A 26,398-nucleotide genomic window follows, 5' to 3' on the forward strand; every position below is an offset into this window, starting at 1 on the left:
CTCATAGAAGAAATGGTTGTAGGGGACAACCTTGGTTCGAGTGATCATGAGCTAATTCAGCTCAAACTAGATGGAAGGATAAACAGAAATGGATCTGGGACTAGAGTTTTTTTATTTCAAAAGGGCTAACTTTAAAGAATTAAGGAAATTAGTTAGGGAAGTGGATTGGACTGAAGAACTCATGGATCTAAAGGCGGAGGAGGCCTGGAATTACTTCAAGTCAAAGTTGCAGAAACTATCAGAAGCATGCATCCCAAGAAAGGGGAAAAAATTCATAGGCGGGAGTTGTAGACCAAGCTGGATGAGCAAGCATCTCAAAGAGGTGATTAAGAAAAAGCAGAAAGCCTATAAGGAGTGGAAGATGGGAGAGATTAGTAAGAAAAGCTACCTTATTGAGGTCAGAACATGTAGGGATAAAGTGAGAAAGGCCAAAAGCCATGTAGAGTTGGACCTTGCAAAGGGAATCAAAACCAATAGTAAAAGGTTCTATAGACATACAAATAAGAAGAAAACAAAGAAAGAAGAAGTGAGACCGCTAAACACTGAGGATGGAGTGGAGGCTAAGGATAATCTAGGCATGGCCCAATATCTAAACAAATATTTTGCCTCAGTCTTTAATGAGGCTAATGAGGAGCTTAGGGATAATGGTAGAATGACAAATAGGAATGAGGATATGGAGGTAGATATTACCACATCCGAGGTAGAAGCCAAACTCGAACAGCTTAATGGGATGAAATCGGAGGGCCCAGATAGTCTTCACCCAAGAATATTAAAGAAACTGGCACATGAAATTGCAAGCCCATTAGCAAGAATTTTTAATGAATCAGTAAACTCAGGGGTTGTACCGTACGACTGGAGAATTGCTAACACAGTTCTTATTTTTAAGAAAGGGAAAAAAAGTAATCCAAGTAACTACAGGCCTGTTAGTTTGACATCTGTAGTATGTAAGGTCTTGGAAAAAATTTTGAAGGAGAAAGTAGTTAAGGACATTGAGGTCAATGGTAACTGGGACAAAATACAACATGGTTTTATAAAAGGTAGATCGTGCCAAACCAACCTGATCTCCTTCTTTTAGAAAGTAACAGATTTTTTAGACAAAGGAAATGCAGTGGATCTAATTTACCTCGATTTCAGTAAGGCATTTGATACAGTTCCACATGGGGAATTATTAGTTAAATTGGAAAAGATGGGGATCAATATGAAAATTGAAAGGTGGATACGGAACTGGTTAAAGGGGAGACTACAAGAGGTCATATTGAAAGGTGAACTGTCAGGCTGGAAGGAGGTTACTACTGGAGTTCCTCAGGGATCAGTTTTGGGACCAATCTTATTTAATCTTTTTATTACTACTACTAATAAATAATAATAATTGGAGATATCTCCTAGAACTGGAAGGGACCTTGAAAGATCCTGCCTTCACTAGCGGGACCAAGTACTGATTTTTGCCCCAGATCCCTAAGTAGCCCCCTCAAGGACTGAACTCACAACCCTGGGTTTAGCAGGCCAATGCTCAAACCACTGAGCTGTCCCTCACCTTAGCACAAAAAGTGGGATTGTGCTAATAAAGTTTGCGGATGACACAAAGCTGGGAGGTATTGCTAACACAGAGAAGGACTGGGATATCATACAGGAAGATCTGGATGATCTTGTAAACTGGAGTAATAGTAATAGGATTAAATTTAATAGTGAAAAGTGCAAGGTCATGCATTTAGGGATTAATAACAAGAATTATGGTTATAAATTGGGGACACATTAGTCTGGAAGTAACAGAGGAGGAGAAGGACCTTGGAGTATTGGTTGATCACAGGATGACTATGAGCCGCCAATGTGATATGGCCGTTAAAAAAGCTAATGCAGTTTTAGGATGCATCAGGCGAGGTATTTCCAGTAAAGATAAGGAGGTGTTATTACCGTTATACAATGCACTGGTGAGACCTCATCTGGAATACTGTGTGCAGTTCTGGTCTCCAATGTTTAAGAAGGATGAATTCAAACTGGAACAGGTACAGAGAAGGGCTACTAGGATGATCCAAGGAATGGAAAACCTGTCTTATGAAAGGAGACTGAAAGACCTTGGCTTGTTTAGCCCAACCAAAAGAAGGCTATGGGGAGATATGATTGCTCTTTATAAATATATCAGAGGGATAAATACCAGGGAGGGAGAGGAATTATTTAAGCTTAGTACCAATGTGGACACAAGAACAAATGGATATAAACTGGACACTAGGAAGTTTAGACTTGAAATTAGATGAAGGTTTCTAACCATAAGAGGAGTGAAGTTCTGGAACAGCCCTCAAAGGGGAGTAGTGGGGGCAAAAGACATATCTGGCTTCAAGACTAAGCTTGATAAGTTTATGGAGGGGATGGGATGATGGGCTAGCCTAATTTTGACAATTAATTGATCTTTGATTAACAGGTAAATATGCCCAATGGTCTGTGATGGGATGTTACATGGGGTGGGATCTGAGTTACTACAGAGAATTTTTTCCTGGGTGCTGGCTGGTGAGTCTTGCCCACATGCTCAGGGTTTAACTGATCGCCATATTTGGGGCCAGGAAGGAATTTTCCTCCAGGGAAGATTGGCAGAGGCCCTGGAGGTTTTTCGCCTTCCTCTGCAGCATGGGGCACAGGTCACTTGCTGGAGGATTCTCTGCACCTTGCGGTCCTTAAACCATGATTTGAGGACTTCAATAACTCAGACATAGGTTAGGGGTTTGTTACAGGAGTGGGTGGGTGAGATTCTGTGGCCTGCATTGTGCAGCAGGTCAGACTAGATGATCATAATGGTCCCTTCTGACCTTAAGTCTATGAATCTATGAATCTTCACACACCCATCACACCTCAGAGATTTCTGCAGTGAGTCTCCAAAGCCTACTGGGGGTAGAGGGAGAAATGGCGGGCAATATGGATTGGCCAGGTGTACATGTACAACCCTTCCACAGGGCCCAAACCAAATTTGGGGGATGATGGAAGAAGCAGGTTTGGCCTCTTCCTCCCTCAAATACTCTGTATTTAGTGGAGGTGGCCTAGTTGCATTGTTCAATAGATCAAATTGTTTGCTTTTACTCAGACTTTGCTACATTTTCTAGCATTAGGTCTGGTAATAATATTGATGATACCTTTGAACAAAAGATACCCAACATTTGCTTCGTGTGTGTCTCTTACATGCACCTCAGGGCCTGAACCATTTCTTCAGTCAACCTTAGCACTTCAACAGAACAGTCCTGCATGTATTTCTTACATGAATGAAACCATTATTATACCAAAGACTGTAAAAGAAGGAAGTGCATTAGCAGTTGCATGAAGTTATTAAGGCTTTTCCAGAAGCAGATAACATTACAGAAGTTACATATGACTCACTGGAAGAGGAAATAGCAGCAATAGTGTCGCAGAATTTAGGCTAAGTCTGCGCAGAAGTACATGGTGCCTCACCTAAAGAAGACATAGTATGACTCCTACATTTGATTTTTGGCAAACATTTCTTACTATTTTGTTAACTATTTTACTTTATTATATTTTGCTACCCTGATATCTGACAAAGTGAATAAGATAAAATAAAGAGCCTCAAATAGATGCTTAAATTTAAAAAATAAATTATTTTTTCTTGGTCCATAAATAACACGTAGAATATTAACTGGAATTAAAAATAAAATCCTTTCCAGGCTGAGACCTTAAAGGTAAAATCTCAGCCAAAACTACACTTTTATGACAAATCAACTAGCCCTTGAAACTAGATGTTTATAAAAGAAGCAAGAAGATAAGCTCAGACCTACAACTATAATGGAACAGCTGATTGGTTGGATCATCAATTAAATTAACACTGGTATGACAATCTCAAACAAAAAGCACAGATATTTATTTGTGCCTTTATAACAACTATTTCCAAGTAGCAACAGGATACCATAGACAGCATATTTCTGAGCAATTACTTCAGTTCTCAACTTGCTAAGTAATTTGGCCTTCAAACTCACAATAAGCCTAAGGCTGTAATAATCCTTCAGAAACGTACTTCTCATGCCTTAGTATTTAATTCAAATTAACTGTTTTGTAGTGCTGCCATTTCATTGATTTTGTTGCAAGGACAAATGAAGTCCATAAATAATGTCTAAACTAAGCAAATATAACAACTTCTTTATATGTAAGCCAGGAGGATATGGAAAAATGCTATCTTAATAACTAAAATAATCATTGTGAGCTTGAATTAACTTTTTATTTTTAATTCAAAGAATTAATGGTTCACCAAGCCCTGCACTATGGGTGAAATGCTGGCCTTGTTGAAGTCAATGACAAAAATCCCATGGCCTTCAAGGCGGCCAAGATTTCACCCAAGGCATTTCCTATATAATCAACATACAGTTAGGCTGGTACTGAAGTGAGTCATGACACTTCTGCTAAGAACAGCAGACATCTTTCTTCCCACTTGCTTTAGCCTACCACAGCAATAATGTCAGAAATATATACAGCCAGAGATATTAAGACATTGCAGGTTTATGCTAATACATATTATTAATGTTTGGGGCTTCTAGGTGCTACTACAATACAATCAGGAATCAAGCCCTATTGTGCTAGACTCTTTACACGCATATAATAAAAAGACCGTCTTCTACTTCAATATGAATGGAAATATGTCAAACTTACCAAAGTCTGATGAACTCATCTGTACTAGGTTTTCCAATTTGTGTATGTGTTGCCTAATTAAAAAGATACCACAAAACTATGTATTATATAGTTAAAGGATATTTCACAAACATTTATTTTATAGTGCTGTAAATGTATAGAATTTTTTTCAAAACACAAAATAAGAAACAGACTCTTCCCAGAAAAGCTTACAAGAACATAAACTGGGCATCAGGTCACTCAGGAGAGGCTATGGAGACACCGAATATGAGGGATCGTCATAAGGAAAATGCAATGCTGTTCCAAGCATGGCAGGGAGAACTCCATGAAAAAAGGCCAGGAGGAGACAGAATAATGGCTAAAGCCAGAAGTATGTAGGGCTGGAGCAGGCATGAGAATAGAGATGTAGGAGGGGAAAGACTGGGCAGGATTCTGAAGGTGAAGAATTTGATGTGGAAAAAGACAGAATCTACTGAAAGGGATTTTGGGGGAGGATACATGAATGGAGTGGCAGAAGATGACTTTAGCAGCATTTATAACAAACTGGAGAAGTCAGATAAGAGAAAGCCCAAAAAAGGATCAGACGAGATAAAGCAGGTGTAGCTTAAGTGATTTATTTAGATTCATAAAATGTACTAGTCAGTCTCTTAATTTGTGTCCAAAAGTAAACAAATAAAGTCAGCTCAACAGACTCTCCTTTTATCATCTACCCTCAAACACTCCTCAACACCCCCATCTTGCCCCAATATAAAATTGGGAGAACAGACAAGTCATGCAGCCTACACTTAAGAGATTCCAAGATTTGGCAAATAAGTGGGGCAGAAATGATTTACAGAATAGGAGACCCACTCATGGAGATTGTCCAGCGAGCAGCCCCCTCATTATCTAAAGTAGGGTGATGACTATTATTAATCTGGGGTACTTTAATTAATAGTAACAGCCACAGTATTGGGTAAGGGGAGATTGTCTCTAAGGTAGGAAGAGCTCAATAATTCATGGTTTTTGTAGATGAACACCAACAACTTCACTTAGAAATCTGTTTGACGGCCACTGCAAATCACAGCACACAGGTGCAATGTAACCCAACAGAAAGTGCCAACTAATAATAATGCTGCTACATTCTGCACTAAGTGTAATTTTCAGATTGCTTTCAAGTGTAGCCCACTTGCTTTCAAGTATAGAGTGTATGGCAGTAATTTGGACATGAGAAAGGCATACATAACCATGGTGAGGTCATGAAAGAAAAGGCTGCATCCTTTTTGTCAAGCGCAAATTTTAAAAACCCTAGGAAATGTCCAGCTATCCTGCAAGGATCCAATAAGCCCCAGTTGGAAGCCTGTACAAGGAGAGTTGAGCATACTCTTACAAGTGGGGACACCGAAATAAGTTTCACCATTCTTTCTCCACATTGTACAAAAGCCACTTCAGTCATTTGGGTTGAGCTTCAGCCAGCTATATCTCATCCACACTACAAACTCTATTAGACACTGGATAAGTTTTTTCAACCACATTCATTGCATGGGAAAAGATAGAAGCAGTGGGTGATTTCAACATAGAGGAGTACCAAATTTGAAAGTTAGATAAGTAGAGAGAGCAGAAAGCAAAGGAGTCAAATATAAAGTAATAGTTTAAAAAAGAAAACATTAAATCAATATAGTGCAGAGGAGTGAGCCCAGAGGGGCGGAAGAGGAGGAGAGGAGTCAATTAGACTCAGGCTTTGTCTACACTAGCGGTTTTGATGGTAAAACTTTTGTCGGTCGGGGGGGCAACACTCTGACTGACATAAGTTTCACTGACAAAAGCACCAGCGTGGACAGAACTAGGTTGGTGGGAGATGTCCTGCCGACATACCCCCAAGAAGTGGTGGTAGCTGTTTTAATTATGCTGGTGGGAGAGCTCTCTCGCTCCTGCATAAAGCGGCTACACAGGAGACCTTAAAGCGGTGCAGGTGCAGCGGTACAACTGCACCGCTGTAAGGTCTGTAGTGTAGACATAGCCTCAGGTCACAAAAAAGAAAGCAATGGAGTAGTGGTGAAGGAGAACAAATGATATTGGGAGAGATAAAGACCACTGTTTGGGAAAACGTAAAGAGAGTGACAGAGATTCTAACTGGGAGTTGGTGAAGACATCAAACAAACAGAAATGAATAATACTATATTAATCAAGCCAATATAATTATATTTCATCCAGAAAGACAAGTGCCTTACACTTCGGTTACAAAGTCCGTACAAGGCTCACTTCACCCACAACTGAAATAATCTTTGGTGTGTAATGTGGACTCACCTTACCACTAAACAAATCTTTAGGGCAGGATGGAATGAACACAGCCATATCCAACACTAAACACAAGGGTAATGTATCTAGCAAAATGTAATTACCAAAATTGGATTTGGGCCAGGACACCAGTGTTTAATGTCCATATTCTTATAAAAAGCACAAGAGGAAGTTTCATGGCCACAAATATTCAGGAACTCAGTTTTATATCTCATTTGAAAGATACGTTCAATTTTTTTAATGCGCACAGAAAACATACAGAATATAATTTTAAGCAAATGTTATTAGTGAAAATAACTGGCTTAGCAGAGTTCACATATTAGAGCCCCATTCTACAAAACTGCCTCTGTAGGTGAAGAGTTAGCTAAAGCTATGCATACCATGTTGGCTCAGATGCCACACAAGGTATATTCTATACTGAAGAAATGCTTCCTCATCAGAAGCAGCCTTAGAAGGCCACCTAGCCCCGCTGCTTTCCCCAGGGCCAATTCTGTGACTCCACCAGCCTGATTGCTATATGACAATTGGATTCTAGAGAATGACACCCATGATGGCAATTAATGTGCTTAGTGCCTCCCTATCATCCTACATGATAATCTGAGTCTAGAGAGCAGGGCTTTTGGGGGCGGGGGGTTAGGAAGATCAGTTACATGGATAGAAAACACTTCTGTGACCAAACAGGATCAATTTTTGGCACAGAATGAATCAGGTAGAATGCTGAAAAGGGATACACAGAGATTCAATTAACTAATCAAAACCATTAACAAGCTATCCTGCCATCTCTTTTTCTATGTGGAAAAAAAAACCCACAGTGAAGTCAAAGCTTATATCAAAGAAGTAGAGCCAATGTATTTTTAAAAAAATCATTTTTTCCCCCATTTTTCAGGATCTGTGCCATTATGTTACAAAGACCAGAACCTATTAATGACATGTTCCACGACACGCCCATGGTCATTCCCTCAAGGTACAGTAGAATTCACTGTAATCGAGGGAGTGATGGGATGTATGACAGATGTTTGAAGTATCATACAAAAAGCCCAGTCCACCCTCCATGTGCTTTACATCCTGAGGATTAACAGTAGCAAAGAGGATTATCAATGATCTGTATGTTTGCACTGACCAGATTAAACATCTGCACTGAATAAGTCAAACACAGAGTAGCTGTATCCAAAGAGATTGCTGACACTATCCTAATCCAAACAAGTGAAGAAAATGCCACGTCCAGCATTTACAGTATTTGATTTATATCATCCACGTTTATGTGCACATACAAAAAAGTTCATTTAGTCTATTTAATTAAAGCAAAACCTGATACAGTTTAGGGATGGACTCTGAAACTAAACAAGTATTATTGTACGTTATGAATTAAGCAAAAATTGTTGTAACATATATATTTTGTCTCATGCGCCATGCTGCTTAGAAATTCAACATCTAGTCACATTACACTCCAATTCTAATGCATAGTTCGGTAGTGTATAGTTAATCAATTTTAGTTACTCTACCAGTAAGTCACCTGCCACTCACTGGATTGCACTGCTCATATAATATCGTGTTTACCACACTTTAAGATATTTTGTCTATGGCTTTCATATGTAGAAACCCTCAAAGTTTATTAAGCAACACAGTATAATTAAATCTTGGAAACGGGCCAATGAGGTAATAAGAATATCATACCTAAGTAAACCAAAGAGAAGTCTACAGGACTCAACTAACGCAATTTCAGTAACCCAATGAAAGCCAAATATTTCCACTGTATCTTCTTCATAGTCAGTTGGAGAAGGATCCAGTCTCAGCAAAAGCCTGAAAAACAAAGCAAGCATCATTCAGAGATTCTTCTATATTATAAAGGATACAATACCTACAAATGACTTGTGTATCAGTGTTATTTTATCAATATATCTGAGTGTACAAGCTATAGACAGGAAGTTCCAACAGTGCTCTCCAAGGAAAGGCTGTGAAACCTTTTATAAGGATACAATATCAAGTATATAAAATATGGCTCCTAGCTCCAACAGCATAAAAGCATCTCTCTGTCATAAACTACAATAAATTTTAGACACAAAGAAAAACTAGCCCATCATTCTAAAGCATCTTTCACCCTTACAGCAGAGCCTGCTTGAGGCACAATATACAGCTTGTTTTTAATACGACGAAGGAGACTGCTACATTACCTAAAGCGCTCCACTGCAATGTATGTCACAGTTGAAATACTGATCCACCTGAATGGTCCAGCATGTCTAGAATGAGCATTTATTCTTCTATGTGGACTTACCAGTACTTATAAGTAACCCTTTGGACACAGATACAGAACATAATCTTCAACAGCTGAAATAATCACATCCACATAGTTTGTGGTTTCATAATAAATTACTCTAACTTTAGACCAAGAAAATCATTTTATCTTAACATTCAAGTGCTCTACAGACTTCAGGGTTTACCTCAGCCACCTATGGCGATTCTGCATCATTACTGCACGTAGTTTAAAGAAAAGCAAGAAACAGCATTTCTAGTTTAATTGTAAAGAAAACATAGTGACACTATGTTTGGCTACTGATTCAGTACTCAGAGGGAAAAGCAGCATCTACTGAGTCACCAGTGCTACTTCCTGCAACACCTATATACTTCTAGGTAAGGACCAAAACACTATTTATTTATGAGATGTGAGCCAGCCATCACAGCCTAGGATGGTATGATTATTATTTTATTGCCATTGTGCCAAGCAGCCCAGTTGTTCTCACTACTGAATACCTCCATCGGTGTTCCTAAGAACTTACAGTCTAACTAGACAAGGCAAACAAAGGAATTATCATCCTCATTTTACAAATGGGGAATAGATAGGCAAATAAAGATGAAGTGATTTGCCCAAGGTCACACAAGAGGTCTGTGGCAGAGCTAGGAACTGAATATTTTAATCATAAACTCAAAAACCTGAGTATTTTAATCATAAAACCACCCTTCTTCCCTGGTATGAGTGGCAAGCTTATCAGAGGGACACAAATTGTTGAAGAAGAAAACAAATTTAAAGACACTGGCAGCTGCTGAAAGAAGCAACTGAAACATTCCAAAAGTATAACATATGTTTATATTCAATATAAACATACCTCTTAAGAGATCCACTTGCTAGATGAGACTCTACAGAAAAGTTTCTCCCTCCATCTCGATTGTCTAAAGCGCAGGAAAAACAAGGGGGTCTGGAGTTCTCCTTTTCCACTTCCATAGCCATCTCTAAGCTTTCAGTGAGGTATGGGGGTGTGAGGGAAATAGTGAAGTCATCATCCATTGTTTACAATTGTTCCTGAAAATGTATTTTAAAAACCAAATAAAACTTAGTTTTCTGAAGATGGGTTTCTTGTAGCTACATTTTCCCTACTGAATGAAAAAAGGTAATTGAGTTAAAGACTCCCCTGTTATCCATGACCTACAATAAAAGAGCATTGCAGCTCAAGTGCATGCTAAATAGCAATAAATCTGCAGACAGAATCACTGCTCCAATATTAATTATGCAACTATGTAACTCACATGTTGATAAAGTGAGTAAAATTACCATCTGATTAATTCGGATTTAGCTAAGGCTGCATTTAAAATCTGTTTACCAAAAAGTCTGAAAGTGAAAAGGGAGAGAATAAAAGCAAGAAGACTAATGTTCACTAAACAAGGGCATATGTCTAAAACAGGGTTTGGCAACCTTTCAGAAGTGGTATGCTGAGTCTTCATTCATTCACTCTGATTTAAGGTTTCATGTGCCAGTAATACATTTTAATGTTCTTAGAAGGTCTCTTTCTACAAGTCTATAATATATAACTAAACTATTGTTGTGTGTAAAGTAAATAAGGTTTTTTAAAATGTTTAAGAAGCTTCATTTAAAATTAAATAAAATGCAGAGCCCCCCGGACCAGTGGCCAGGACCCAGGCACTGTGAGTGCCACTGAAAGTCACCTCGCGTGCCGCCTTCGGCACCCGTGCCATAGGTTGCCTAACCCTGGTCTTAAAGAAAAATTTGTAACTGACTTTAAAAAACAACCAGAAAAGTAATGTTTTAAACAGTAACCTGAAAGTGCAGGTTATAGAGCTCTACCATAATTATATCTATTCTAAGTTTCAACCATGGTTTCAGTTTGGTTGCTGACACTTCTTAGTAATGTTTTTACATGATTTAACTCACTCTGCAGTGTTGTTTAGTCTCAAGTCAATATAATCAAGTATTCATTGCCTAAGCATATCTTCAACCTTTTATGCCTGGTTTTGAACTTCCCCGTGAATTATTAAGCATATTCATTGTAATTTTGCAAATCACGGTAAACACAGAAGTGCAGCTTAACAGGCTGACCCAAATTAAAGGGATCACTTCATACACTCCTGAACTAACCCTGATTATAAATACAGTAGGACGTGATCACAGAAGGAATCCCTTAAGGAGAAAAAGGGCAATGACCTCTGGACAGCACATTTTAATTTAACTCCAGAGATGGATTAGGGACAGATCTTCATAGTTGCCATCCATATACAATTCTGTGCATTTCCCACCTGCAGTATTGCTGAACATTTGAATCAATGAATTATCTGAGATTTTACTAACTTTCCTTGCAAGCTCTTAGTGAAGAAATACCTCCTTTACAATGCAAAACTACTCTCTATTTAGATTGTTACAGTAAGCATTTGAAAAAAAAATCAGATATCTAGTGCCAGAGATGCAAACAAGAGGACAATAAAAAAGATGATTTTAGGGTCAATGTCTTAGGAAGGAGAGTAGCCCCAGCTGCCGAAAAACATGTGGCAATTCCTACCACTGTGCACAGGGCCTCTAGCCTTTGTATCAGAATCTAGCTGCTATGTATATGATAAATTGGAAGTTTCTCCACCCTACACCTCTCCACAAAGAGAGAAGGAACCACTTCCTTCCTTCCTTCCTTCGATCGGTATTTCCTGACTGTTGGAAACCAGTTTCTCTTGCCTAACTTACCCACTCTCTTAGGCACCCTCCGCCCCAACATTTTGGAGTCCTCCTCCCATTCTGCTGCTTATTGGTTTTCCAATCAAATGAACATAACTGACATGATTATGATCCATTTTGGTGTTACTAAGAGGGTGCTGCATAGCCCCAGTGCAACAGACACAATACTTTCATTACCGCTTCCTAGGAATTTGTCTGGCTGCAGAGGCAGGCAAAACAACATTGCATCAGGTCACATTTGAAAAGCTTTCGACACGACCGTAGGAGCTTGTTAAGTTAGGCGCTCACACTTGCCAGAGAAAGCTTCCTAATCATTACTTCTATGGGGCTTTCTCAAACCCTGATGGGGCATACAAACTAGGGCCACACAAAAACTTCACATAAAGCACATGCACTTGCAATAATACATGCTGGGCAAAGGATGCAGTCACTTGAAGCCACACACTGGGCAGAGGAAAGTGCACTAAGGAAAATATATCGTGGCACTGGGCAGAGGGAAGTGCACTGGGGATAACACATGCTGGTCACAGACAGCAGTCAGTGAAAGCCATGCACTGGGCAGCTGGGAGTGCACTGGGGATAACCCAGGCTGGGCACAAACGCAGTCAGTGTAGGCCATACAGTGGGCAGAGTGGAGGACGCCGGGGATAACCCATGGTGCTGCAGTCACTGCAGGCCATTCAGGGGACAGAAGGGAGGGCGCCGGGGATAACCCATGGTGCTGCAGTCAGTGTAGGCCATGCACGGGGCAGGAGGGAGGGCGCCGGGGATAACCCATGGTGCTGCAGTCACTGTAGGCCATGCAAGGGGCAGGAGGGAGGGCGCCGGGGATAACCCATGGTGCTGCAGTCAGTGTAGGCCATACAGGGGGCAGAAGGGAGGGCGCCGGAGATAACCCATGGTGCTGCAGTCAGTGTAGGCCATGCAGGGGGCAGAGTGGAGGACGCTGGGGATAACCCATGGTGCTGCAGGCCAGGCAGGGGGCAGGAGGGAGGGCGCCGGGGATAACCCATGGTGCTGCAGTCAGTGTAGGCCATGCAGGGGGCAGGAGGGAGGGCGCTGGGGATAACCCATGGTGCTGCAGTCAGTGTAGGCCATGCAGGGGGCAGGAGGGAGGGCGCCGGGGACAACCCACGGTGCTGCAGTCAGTGTAGGCCATGCAGGGGGCAGGGCGCCGGGGATAACCCATGGTGCTGCAGTCAGTGTAGGCCATGCACGGGGCAGGAGGGAGGGCGCCGGGGATAACCCAGGGTGCTGCAGTCACTGTAGGCCATGCAGGGGGCAGGAGGGAGGGCGCCGGGGATAACCCAGGGTGCTGCAGTCACTGTAGGCCATGCAGGGGGCAGGAGGGAGGGCGCGGGGGATAACCCAGGGTGCTGCAGTCAGTGTAGGCCATGCAGGGGGCAGGAGGGAGGGCGCGGGGGATAACCCAGGGTGCTGCAGTCAGTGTAGGCCATGCAGGGGGCAGGAGGGAGGGCGCGGGGGATAACCCATGGTGCTGCAGTCACTGCAGGCCATGCAGGGGGCAGAAGGGAGGGCGCCGGAGATAACCCATGGTGCTGCAGTCAGTGTAGGCCATGCAGGGGGCAGGAGGGAGGGCGCCGGAGATAACCCATGGTGCTGCAGTCAGTGTAGGCCATGCAGGGGGCAGGGCGCCGGGGATAACCCAGGGTGCTGCAGTCACTGCAGGCCATGCAGGAGGCAGAGTGGAGGGCGCGGGGGATAACCCAGGGTGCTGCAGTCAGTGTAGGCCATGCAGGGGGCAGGAGGGAGGGCGCGGGGGATAACCCAGGGTGCTGCAGTCAGTGTAGGCCATGCAGGGGGCAGGAGGGAGGGCGCGGGGGATAACCCAGGGTGCTGCAGTCACTGCAAGTCATGCCCCGAGGGTCCCCACTAGGCACCTGGCACCATGCCCCGAGGGTCCCCAATCGGGCACAGGGCGAGAGAAGGGGAGCGGCCGCGCGGGGAAAAGCACGCGCCGGGGAAGATGCAAGCGCCGGGGCCGGGTGCACGCGCTGGGCGCTTGGAGCAGGGCACGCGCTACCTACGTGTCTCGGAATTTTTGCCTCTTCTCCTTCCGAACCCCGATACTTTTCCGTACGTCCCGCGCACAACAACTATCCAGCTACTGCGCGTGCTCGAGGGCAGGAGCTCCGGCCACGCTCCCTGCTCATTGGACAGGGCCCCTGTGTGACTCCGCCCACTCTGTCTCCGGACGCGCTCGCGCTCTCCCAACCTCGCTTCCGCCTGCGGCCCGCCAGACTGAAAGAGACAAACCCCTGGCAGGGGCCGTCTGCAAATTACACCCCCGGGCCGCTGCCCGTGTGCCGCCTGCAGGGGGGAACAGCCGTGCGAACCACCCCCGCCCAACGCACGCTGCCCTCTCCCGGGCTCTGCTCCATCCCCCCGTCACCCCCCTGGGCTCTGCCACGTCCAACGCCCTGCCCCAGCCACCCCCACAGCATTGCTCCCTCCTCAGGGCTCTGCACCATTCCCCCACAGCATTCCCTCTACCACCCTACGGCTCTGCACATCCCTCCAGCCACCTCTCCAGCATTGCTCCCTCCTCAGGGCTCTGCACCATTCCCCCACAGCATTCCCTCTACCACCCTACGGCTCTGCACATCCCTCCAGCCACCTCTCCAGCATTGCTCCCTCCTCAGGGCTCTGCACCATTCCCCCACAGCATTCCCTCTACCACCCTACGGCTCTGCACATCCCCCAGCCACCTCTCCAGCATTGCTCCCTTCTCAGGGCTCTGCACCATTCCCCCACAGCATTCCCTCTACCACCCTACGGCTCTGCACATCCCCCCAGCCACCTCTCCAGCATTGCTCCCTCCTCAGGGCTCTGCACCATTCCCCCACAGCATTCCCTCTACCACCCTACGGCTCTGCACATCCCTCCAGCCACCTCTCCAGCATTGCTCCCTCCTCAGGGCTCTGCACCATTCCCCCACAGCATTCCCTCTACCACCCTACGGCTCTGCACATCCCCCCAGCCACCTCTCCAGCATTGCTCCCTCCTCAGGGTTCTGCACCATTCCCCCACAGCATTCCCTCTACCACCCTACGGCTCTGCACATCCCTCCAGCCACCTCTCCAGCATTGCTTTCACCTCAGGGCTCTGCACCATTCCCCCACAGCATTCCCTCTACCACCCTACGGCTCTGCACATCCCTCCAGCCACCTCTCCAGCATTGCTCCCTCCTCAGGGTTCTGCACCATTCCCCCACAGCATTCCCTCTACCACCCTACGGCTCTGCACATCCCCCCAGCCACCTCTCCAGCATTGCTTCCACCTCAGGGCTCTGCACATTGGCTCCAGCCATCCCATCCCACCCCAGGGCTCTGTGCCATTCGTACACACACATACACCAACCCTCAACGCCAGCTCCACCCCAGGCCTTTGCACCATTCCCCACCAGCAACCCCCTCAGCATTCTGCCCTGTCATTCCTGCCATAGGGCTCTGTGCTCGTCCCCACCAGCCAGTGCCCCAGTCAGCCAGTCACCCCCACCCATCTGCCTAGCAGTCAACATTCACACATTTCCTCCCAGCCACCAAAACCTGTATTCCAGACTACCCTCTCCTAGCTATCCTTCACCTTTCCTGCATTCATTAATTCATCCATCCATCATGCTGTGCTACACACACACTCAGGTTCTTTATTCCATATCAGTCCCACCACACATTCAGGGCCAGGTCCTCGTCGTCAACCACTCCCAGCAACCTCCCACTTTTCCTGACAGCCAGCCACCCAACCACCTCCCCTATGCCCAGGGCTTACATTCAGCAGGAGCTGTCTGAAGTGGAGCGCCGGTAAATTTCCTGGAGATTTTATAGCATGTTGAGGCATGGGGGGCTCTGGGAAATACTCTATGAGAATTTAAGCCCTGCCCATCCCACACACCCATGGCAGCCATTCTTTGTCACCCTCCATGCCTATCTCCCTCTTCCAGTCACCTTTCACAAGTTCTCTATCAGCCACACATGCATTCCCTGCCAGCTACCCATTTAAATCCCCACATTCCTTGCTGTCCACCTTTCCCCCTCCTGGTCACACACCTGAACCCCACTCCCTGCCAGCCACCTGTATATTTCCTTCTAGGTGCACACACACACACACACATACACATACACATACACATACACTACACTTCCTTTCACCGATCCAACCACACCCTTCCTAGTCATTTCCCACAATACCTGCCACAGTTTCCTTCCTGTGACCCCACTCATTTCTCTCCCATCCATCCAACCCCAAATTCCTTGCCAACTGCCCATCATATTCCCTTAGTCTCCCATCCAGACAGCTCCTCATTCCCATTCAGCCAACTTCCCATTTTGTGCTGACAGACACCCATCTAAATTCTGCTTCCCACAGATCCTTCCCTGAACCACCACCACACACACTGTTGCCCCCACCAATTGCACCTAAGCTCCCCTCCTACACTTTACTTGCCCCAAACCCACCCCCTTACTAGCCACCCTCCACCCATTCTCACTCACCATCCATTCTATGTACATTCCCATGATAGCTGCCTTGCCAGGAAGCAATATTCTCTGCCATTTACCCACTCTCCTCCTGTTCCCCATCAGCCATCTCCCTCCCCCCCCCCACATTTCTCATTCTTCCCAAATGCCCATTCCTCCCTCCCCTTACATTTCAGTTCATCGCTCTATCATTCTCATTCTTCTCCCAGCCAAACTAGTGCCTCCTGCCATACATCCGTACTAAACCACAGGTCTTCTCCTGTTACCCCTTCTCATGTTACCACCCAAATCCTTCCACCCAATCCACCTTTCCCACCAGCCAATAGTCTGCACAATAGTCTCCAAAGTCCCCAACCCTTTCCCATGCCAGCCAAAATTAATCTTCTCCTGTCCCTTCTGTATCCCTATCAGCCCCCCTCTCGGCTCCACACTCCTCTCTGTCAACCTCCCAGTGCATGGAAGGAACACAGGTTCTCAGCCAATAGGCACAAAAGTGCCTGACAAATACAACATCCAGGTCAGATCCTGCCATTGTTATGAATTTAAAACTCTTGATTACTCAGTGATTATGGTGCCCTCTGCGAAAGCCTTAAAACCCTCTAAGCTCCGTGCGTGACACAGCTTTATTAAGGTTAACATTGTGCAGTCTGTAACCGATTATTCATTTATATAATTATTGTATTATTATGGATTGTCTTGTTTTTGGTAATTACAAAACACTCTTTCTGGCTTTTCTACGTAAATTACTAGAAGTGCACGAAACTTTTGTTCCCAACCAGAAAGTTGTAAAAAAGTTCTGCTGTTGCTGCTACAGCTGGTGGGGTTATTGCTGTGAAAGCCTCTGTCTCTGGTGACTAAAAAGCTACTTTTACTCTTGGGTTTGCAATAATCTCTCTTTTTTTCTTCTCTAAATTCTTGTCTAATTAAAAAAAACAGTACATCATGGTTAAATAAAACTGTACCCAGGATAACCCTGATTTCCATATGCAGATTTATCTGCACTGACAGCCCCCTCTCCCTCAGTCTCTCTGTGTTTTCTCTCTCTTTCTCTCTATACACTGTGTCTGTCTGGTTTTCAGGGCACCTTTATTTTTTTATTTCTCTCGCACGCACAAGCTAAAATATCTAGATGAAGATGCAAGGTGGTTGCAGCAATCACTGTCTTTAGGGAAAAAAAGCTCATCATTGCAATGCCATCTTTTCACTCGTGCTCGGTGATTAAACTTCCCCAGGATGGAGCTGGAAAAGGAGCTGGAAATGAGACAGGATTGGGGGAGATCACATTGCGACAGCTGCAGCCAGCGGTGGCCACTGCCAGACGTGACCGGGTTTCTGGGGTCCTTGACATTAAAAAGCAACGTGAGAAAATATTCGGAGACAAAAGCTGCAGCCTAAATGATCATTTTCTTTATTTAACATGGCAGCAGGCGCCGTGCGTGGGGAGGATCAACATGCTGCATGTTCAGTTGGACTTCTCTCCCTGTCTCCCTTCGAGGATGAAAGGAGATAATGTAATCTATCCTGTGCCAAATAGGGACCAGAGGTAAGAATCTTGTTTTAGTAATCACGTTTCCTAAACTTTCTTTTGAAACTGTATATATTTTAAACCAATAAGAGGCAAAAATGTGTTTTATCTGTGTTTAAAGAAACCCAGAAAAAAAGTTAATGTATACCATATTCGTAGTCCGTTTGGAAGGATTACTTTGTCAATTATTTCTGTGCTGGTTGTTCGATATTTGTTTCCAAAGCAGACTACAGGAGTGACATCATGGTTTACAGCTGGTGCTAAAACTGATCTGCAAAGTCTTAAAAAAACCAACAACTTTGCAATACGAAATTGAGCTACAGATGCATGTACTGTCTTTTTCGATTGCATCCCAAATACTAGAACTCTTATTAAAGTATAGTGGTTTTTTTATTTTAACAGAGACGCAATGAATGCTGCATAATTAAGTATAGTATTTAATTTGGCTGTTGTGCAGCAAAAGAATAAGGTAATATTTTTTATTGTACTAATCAAACTCAAGATGTTCTCTGTGTTAATTGGGTTAAAAATTGCAGTACTTATTAGAAATTCTAATTTCACAATGCAGCACTGACAATAAGCTCAGCCAGTGAATTATTCACATCTTTAATTTGCTCACTTAATGACAGTGTTCTGTAATCATAGTGCAGAGACTGCTTCCTATGCATTATGTATGATGTTCAGGACTTAAATGCAGGACATTATGAAGCTCTCAGTGGCTCAATAATTAGTTTTCCACCAGACAGGACTTAGATATTCACAGATAAAAGTCTACAGTCAGATAATGTTAAGGTTGTGACACACACTAACAAAAGCAGGGGAGTTCAAATTTAAGGCTGAAACTATGTTCCTTTCTCATCCATTGTGCTTAGGAGGCTTAAAAATAACACGTGATAGTATGTTACAATATGTGCAGCAATACTTAGGTTCAGGGGGAGCAAGTTAAAAGAGTTAAGATAAACTGAATTTCCTTGCTTTTGGCAGTTTGTGACTGACAGTTTTTTCCATCATTTTTATATATATAGTTTTTAAAATAAACTTTGTTGTGAAAAGGAGACAATAATTTACACATCAGATAGCAACAATGTATAAGAGAACAGAGTGATTAAATATATTTTAATGATTTTATAGTTGATGTTGAACCCAGAAGTTTGCAACTAAATCAAGCTATTATGGTTTAACAAGTAACTGTTTTGTTATATGTACACCGCTACCGTGATATAACGCCACCCGATATAACACGAATTTGGATATAACGTGGTAAAGCAGTGCTCCGAGGGGGTTGGAGGGGGCTGTGCACTCCGGTGGATCAAAGCGAGATCAATATAACACTGTTTCACCTATAACGTGGTAAGATTTTTTGGCTCCCAAGGACAGCGTTATATTGAGGTAGAGGTGTACTAACTTTGAGAGCATTTACTAATTACCAGCATGGCTGCAGTGACATTTTTTTCAGTCTTCAGAATCTATAGTATATACATATTTTGGAATGCATATTGATTTAGAAAACTGCATGTTATTCACTTAAAAAATACTAACTCTAAAAGTGCTGTTGTGGCTCAGAGTGCAAATCCTCCCTTTCTGTGTTTATCACTGACCTTGTATTATGTGAGGCTCAGTGATTTAACTGAGGGGAGTATGCATGGTTACATCATGTCCTTACATCTCATGTTGCTGGTTGTAAAATGGGGTGATAATAAGGGAAGTTGAGAAAAAGTTAAGAATCACCATAACTTTTTTTGTCATATTCAGGCACTGGTCAGGTTGGCCACTGTGAATTTGTGCTAAAAGTGTCTTATGAAATTTTATATGGAAAACACCTCACTGGGCACGTTTGTCATTTTTAAAATCTCAGTATCTTATTTGGAGCTGAGAGTGTTACATATTAATCAGTGTTAAAATTATTCCTAACTTCAGAGACACTACTCGGGAGAGTAAATTTACTTACATGCTTAAGTGTTTGCAAGTTGGGTGCTAGGATTTTTAATGATGACTACCAAGTTTAATATAGATATAAAAACGATCAAAGATTTCAAATTAGTACTCAGATATAGACACAAGCTTAATAATTTTAAGTACATCTAGAATTTAAAATAAAATATTTGAAAATCAGCTTCTTCTTTACTTCCCTGCCGAGCCCTAAGTTCAGAATTCAGTTTGTCCCTTCAACAGCTGATAGTAGGGTTCCCTGAATCATTTTTGGGCTTGATCCTGAAATAACCTAATAACTCCCTAAGGCTACTGCATATAGCAGACATAGATCTATTTGCTACAGCCAATAGTAGGCACTATGTCCTGGATCCACAAAGGAACTTAGGCACCTAAATCTGGGCTTTAGGTGCCTAAAACTCAGTTTTCGTTTCCACTATAATCCATGTAACTCCTGCTGAACCCTGTAGCCCCCTTCACTTACTCAGCACCTAAGTTTTCAGAGTAAAAGTTCCCTTAGTACCTAAGTTTCTGCTTCTGAGCATGCACTCTGCTGCCTCACTCTTGGTTTCTGGAGTCCTTGGACCAGGGGCTGGAGCCTGGGTCTCCTACCTCCCAGGATGGGTGCCCTAACTACTTGACTATAGAGTCATTCTCTCTCACCCCTCTTCCTGGCCCAATGACTTTTTAAGTATTTATACACAGTGGAACAATTTCAACAGGGGAGAGTGAGGGAGCCTCACATCAGAGTGTCCCATAGCTCAGTGATTAGAGCACTCTGCTGAAGGACGGGTATTACCCATCTAAATTCTTTCTCATGCTCTGCCTGAGAGGGAAATTGAATCCATATCTCCCAGGTGAGTGCTCTAACCACTGGGCTAAAATGGCATCATTTTGCATGGGATGTGGCAGGTGCTTAATTCATTCTTACAAGAAACGACTAAGCTGCCCGACTCCAGGAGAGGCGTTCCTAGTTGAGGATCACTAGCAGAGGTAGGTGCCTCCTAGGCTTAGCCACATATTTTTGTGAGAGTGGTCAGGCTTAGGAACCACCTCTCTCCTTGGCATCTTCCATTAGCTAGTTTAAGCAGCTCCCCACCTAGTGTTCTGGCTTTTGTGGGTTGCATTCTAAATTATATAGGGAGTCTGGGCACTTAACTCAGCCTTTGTGGATCCCACTGTTTCACTGATTTTCTAGATGCCTAAAAGTTAGGTATTGCAACACCTAAATCTCTTTGTGGATCAGGACCTTAGTGTTTGCAGGATTGTGCCTTTTCTTTTCAACAGTTACTGAGGAAACACAAAATCCTAACTGCAGAAATTGTGGGAAAATTCACCAGCTATGCAGAAGAATAATTATATCAGAATAAAATCATTTTATTCCAGGGTAGAGTCACTGGTTAACTGACCAGTCTAGTTCTGCTGGTCAGTTTCCCCACATAGACAAATTCTAAGTTTTAATTAAAAAAAAAGTTAGTTTCCTAGACCTTGTCTTTTGAAGGAAAGCTTGGAAATGTGACCTGAGTATAACTGATGCAATGATGTTTGTCAGCTCAGGCATACACCCTGAAAGAGCTCTGAGTGATACTCAAGGCATCTCAATGTGAGGTTAACCCAATGACCCACCCTACCAACAACGCTCCAGCAGAGGACTCTATGTTGTAGATGCAGAAGAGTATAGTGGATCCATCCCACCCACCAGACATATGCACTCCAGCTGTGAGGTATATACTCGGGAGTGATAAGCCTGCTTCCACCCAGCCTCTTCAGGAGGGGGAGGGGACCTCATGGACTCCTGAGGAGAGGGGGGCCCTGATAATACTTTTGCAGAACAGAATGGGGCTCTATACCTATGTTCCTGCTTCTTTGGGAAGGGAGAACCCCATGCCACTGGTCCCTCCAAGTGGGGGCAAAGTTGAGGGGGCATGTCATGTGTCTAGGGCCCAGGATTGCCTTAATCTGGCCTCTAGGACATGGCAACTGCATAAAGGACATTCGATAACATTTTAATACTAATGACAAGATCAGAAGATTGTAGTCATAATGCATTCAAATGGGTGATATTTTCTGATCTTGTTTATATTGATCCAAGTTCAAGGAGCATTATGAGTAAAAATCTGTGAAGAGGAATGGTGGCTTATGCATCTCTGAAAGCCTTCTCTTAATTTGGGCCTGAAGCTTTTCATGTGCATAGATCCCATTGAAACCAGAGAAATATTGCATGTAGAAGGACTATAAGGACTGAGCCTAATATAGTTTCAGAAATTATATTCAAGCACATGTGCCAGAATGTCTCACTTCAGAATTATTATTTTTGCTTGATAAGTTGAGAGTAAGGGGCAACTAAAAGGAACTAAAATATTCAGAGTGAAAAAGAAATTGAACATTGATGGTGATTTGTGTTCCAAAGAAATTGGTGCTCCACCAAAAGGTACATATGTATAGAACAATTATAATCAGGATACCTGGTGGAAATCACAGATGGGAGCATATTTATGCTTCCCAATATTTTACTAGAGTTGCTTGGGAAAACAGTAAATAAATTCAAATATACAGTAAAATTCCATATAGTTAATCCAATATTTATTTAGATTTAATATAGTGTCTATCCAAGCCGAAGACAGTGTGTACTTTAAAACACAACACTGATAAATATTCTTATTACAAATAAAAAAGAATCATCACCAAGTCAAGCAAGATTTAATAGACCATATAGAGCTCAAACATAATGTCCCCATAAAAATATAAATCTATGAAAACTTTATGACTCTTATACATATTTTATAGTAGGCCACAAAAAAAACAGAGTAAGAATATTTAATAGCACACAAAAACTTCATTAACTGAAGAGTCTGATTATGTCACCCCTCTCTTTGCATCCCTCCACTGGTTCCTTCTTCTTTGTCATATCAATGATGTCATATCAAAATGAGAGCTACCTGTCTTGATTTTCAAGGTCCTTAACAGCCTATCTTCACTCCTAGTACCTTCTGTCATTCACTATTGAGATGTTGATGCCCGGCTCCCATGATTCCAACCTCTATTGTCCACTTGCTAAATTTTCAAACAAGCACTGTGTCCCTCTCTGCTTGGGAGGAGCTCTCCATAAACATCCACAAAGCTACCTCATTGTCTTCCTTCAAATCGTTTGTTAAAACTTTTCTTTGCCAGGATACCTACAAAAAAATTGATAACAGTTAGGCTGCTGGTTTACTGAGACCACTGCATATCATGATGACCAATATTATTTCATTGTTTCCTCGTTCTACCCCATCTGTCTGTATCTGTCTTTTGTCTCTTGTTTTATACTTACATTGTAAGCTCTTTGGGGCAAAGATCATCTTCTTGGTCTGACTTTTGAACAGTGCCTAGCACAGTGGGGTTCAGGTCCATGACTAAGTGTCCTAGGTGCAATGGTAATATAAATAATAAAAATAATACTCAAGAGTATTTCATATCAGCATGTGATGAGGTTAACCAGGGTCATTGGGAGCCTGAGCCCAGTTCAGCCACTGGAAGGCACTGGGAGGGGTGGTTGGCCTAAATGGAGATCAAACCTATTTGAAGATGAGCTGGGCCTTCATAAATGAAGGAGACCCAGGTAATGGGAAGGAGCGTCGGGGAGGAGACCCAGGTGAGAGTAGCGGGGAGTTTCCTCTCTTGGGCTAAAGGTAGAGAGAAACCTGGCCTGGGGAGGTGTTGAACTGAAGTTTGAGGAAAGTTGTGATGGAGGCTGAAAAGAGAAGAAGGTTTCTGTGGGAACTAAAAGGAGCAGATTAGGTTCCAGTGGGAGGCCATGAGGCAGAGTCTGTAAGAAGCAAGGAGAGGTTGAACCCGAAAGCAAGGGGAGATCCTGGAGGAATACAGCAGGCATAGGATTCACAAGTGGAGGGCCTGGACAGTGGAACACTGTAGGGCACTTGCTTGCAGGAGCCTGATGTGAAGGTTGTGGTTGGCAGTAAGAGATCCATGGTGGCAGCAGCAAGGAGTCTGGTGGAGCAGATCATCGCAGCTGGTTATAGGGTCTCTGGACTGAAACCCAGAATAGCTGGGGGTCCTTGGTTCCCCCACCAGCCCCCGGAAAAGTGTGAAGCTCCTGAGAAGGGGATAAGGGCAGCTGAAAGCCCTGAGAGAAGAGGCATGAAGACTATAGGGCACAAAGTTGCTGCTGAAGACCTTTTATAAGGACATCGGGACTGTTATTTGCTGGACTTACAATGTTATTCCAGAACAGGTGAGACTAAACTTTCACCTGGCTGGAGGGCCAAGATGCAAGATGAGGCAGACCAGAATGACCATCACTAGGGGGGTCTAGAGTGCAAAGAATGTCTATGCCAGGCTCAGCCAGAAGGGGGTACTCCAATGGTGAGTTCAGCCTCCTGCACGGCACTATCACTAAAACCCAAGGAAACCACCAGTAAAGGCAGCATTAACATCCCTACAAACCTCAGCTCACATACTTTAATGCCTAGCCTTTTTAATACCTAAAAACACTGACAAACTCCACAGCGTTTTGTGACATTTCCCTTTTCTTTTTAAAAATGTGTGGTTAGTGTTGGGCAGGGGTACTGAGGAATCAGCATTAGCGGGTATGAGGGAGAGAGAATGGGGGAAGTTTTGACCTCCTTATATTTTTCTGGAACGTTCCCTAGTGTCTCCACTTTCCCTGCCCAACACTCCCCCTCAAAGGAGCGCAGGCTGTGGTGAGTGGGATTTTTTTTTGATGAGGAGAGTCTGGCCATAGGACCTTTCAAAGCTCCAGTGGGTGCATGCACAGAGGGGATGTAGGCTCTGGTTGGGGGTGCTGGTTTCTGGTAAGGTAGGGCTGAGGGAGAAGCAGACTGTAGCCAGCTGTATGTACAAGAGACTGGCTGGGGAATGGGTTTTTTTCTTCTAGAAGGAGTGGTGGCTGAGGGTATTGAGAGGGGAGTGGTTGTGGTGGGGTAGCAGGGTTCTGAAAGAGACTGAAGGGGAGTAACCCAGGGCTCTGATGGGAACACCTGAAAGTGAAAGGAGCTGCCAGGGGGTAAAATGTAGGTCTCTGGTAGGGTTGGGAGCACTGGAGTGGGGTAGGGGGCTAGCTGACAGGAGAAGGATGTGGGCTATCTATTGGAGGGCAATAGGAGATGCAGGGATCTGGATAGAGGGGACATGGGAGACTGGCTGAAGAGATGGGGTGGGAGCTTTCAGTGTAAACTGTACTGTGGTGTAGGGTATAAATTACAGGCTGCTTTTGGGTGTGTTATGGCTGGGACAGGTGTGTCAGAGATCTGCTCAGGAGGGTAGGAGATAAGCAAAACCTTGATGGGGTAAGGTGTTTGGTTCATGGGGTGTTGAGGGATGTAGGTATTCTAGGGTGCAGGCTGTGTTCTGGTTGTGGACTGAGGATGTTTGGCTAAAGATATTTGGTGGGAATCTGGTGTGTGGCTCTGGCAGAGGGAATGGGGTTTGGTGGAAGGGGCTTGGAACCAAAGGGGAGGAAGGAATGGAGGAGAACATGTAGCATTACTTTCCAACCTAACATCGAGCTAAGGAGAGACTCTCAATATGATTAAATTCCAGTATAGAATTTCCAGTGGAGAAAAAAAATTAAGTTATTTTACTATCCCATAAAAAGTCTCTGCTTAGCTATGACTGGGAAGATATGCTGCTGAGGGTGTTTGGATGGAGTTGGTAAGAGGAAAGGGAGTATAAGAAGATGTGTGCAGGGTTGCAATAGCTTTGTTGGTCCCAGAACATTAGAGAGACAAGAGGGGTGAGGCAATATTTTTTTATTGGACAATCTTCTGCTGGTGGAAGAGATAAGCTTTCAAACTACCCAAAGCTACACAAACCTGAAGAAGAGCTTGAAAGATTGTCTCTCTCACCAATTTGGTTCAATAAAAGTTTATTGCCTCACCTTGTCTCTATAAGAGGTATCTGCTCAGGGCCAACGGGAGGCCATGTTCTGGGGATAGCTGGAGCCTCCCTGGCTCTAGCTAACACAAAATCTGGCAGGAGCGTGGTTGTGGGGCTAGGAATGTGGTTCATTGCCGAGCTAGTGAAATCCCCTCTCACTTCTCAGTTGAACTCCTCCACGGAGCCCTGCCCTGGCAGGTTCAGCTCCCAGCAGGTGGGAGCATGGGCGGGTAGGTGAGTTGAAGTGGGATGAGAGGTTCGTAATGCAATCTTAACTATGGAACTTCTAGGGCACCTCCCTAGTTTCAAAATATGTAGTTAAAAATAAAATTTGTATTTCATATCTATGACCAGTGCTAACCAAGAAGTACAAGAATCATTCAAGAAACAATCAGAGTCTCTGGCCTATATATATTTTGTAAAGCTACAGAAAACGAGGAGATATATAACTCAACTTCACATTTCAGCAACATTCCTTCCTCATTCTTATCAACATCCAGTGCCTACTCATTGTTTTTGCTCTGTGCTTCTCTAAATAACTTTTTTAAATTTAGAGAAAACATGCATTTGTTTGGAAAGTGTACCAGGTGCCTTTTTCTGATGTCAGTGGTACGAGTTATGCTTAAGTTTTGATGAAAAAGCTAATTTCTATAGGACCCAAAACACACCACTGCTTAGGTGCTTTTTCATCTCAAATTTTGTAGTTCC

General features: G+C 43.7%; 1 protein-coding gene across 2 annotated transcripts in view; it reads right to left on the reverse strand.

Annotated features, from left to right (window-relative positions):
- The window catches only part of MMS22L (MMS22 like, DNA repair protein), a 146,526-nt gene extending 132,459 nt beyond the window's left edge, over positions 1-14,067 (reverse strand). The window contains exons 1-4 of one of the 2 annotated variants that reach the window (XM_045010667.1): positions 13,890-14,067; positions 9,993-10,175; positions 8,566-8,691; positions 4,639-4,691 (exon numbers count right to left, since the gene is read on the reverse strand). In XM_045010667.1, coding sequence (XP_044866602.1) covers positions 4,639-4,691; positions 8,566-8,691; positions 9,993-10,171 — 358 coding nt within the window. In that variant the 5' untranslated portion in view covers positions 10,172-10,175; positions 13,890-14,067. Of the gene's footprint in view, positions 1-4,638; positions 4,692-8,565; positions 8,692-9,992; positions 10,187-13,889 lie in introns of both variants that reach the window. The other variant, XM_045010666.1, reaches the window with a different exon arrangement.
- Positions 14,068-26,398: the final 12,331 nt, after the last annotated feature.

This window comes from Mauremys mutica, chromosome 3 (assembly GCF_020497125.1).
Source record: "Mauremys mutica isolate MM-2020 ecotype Southern chromosome 3, ASM2049712v1, whole genome shotgun sequence".
Classification (NCBI taxonomy): domain Eukaryota; kingdom Metazoa; phylum Chordata; order Testudines; family Geoemydidae; genus Mauremys; species Mauremys mutica.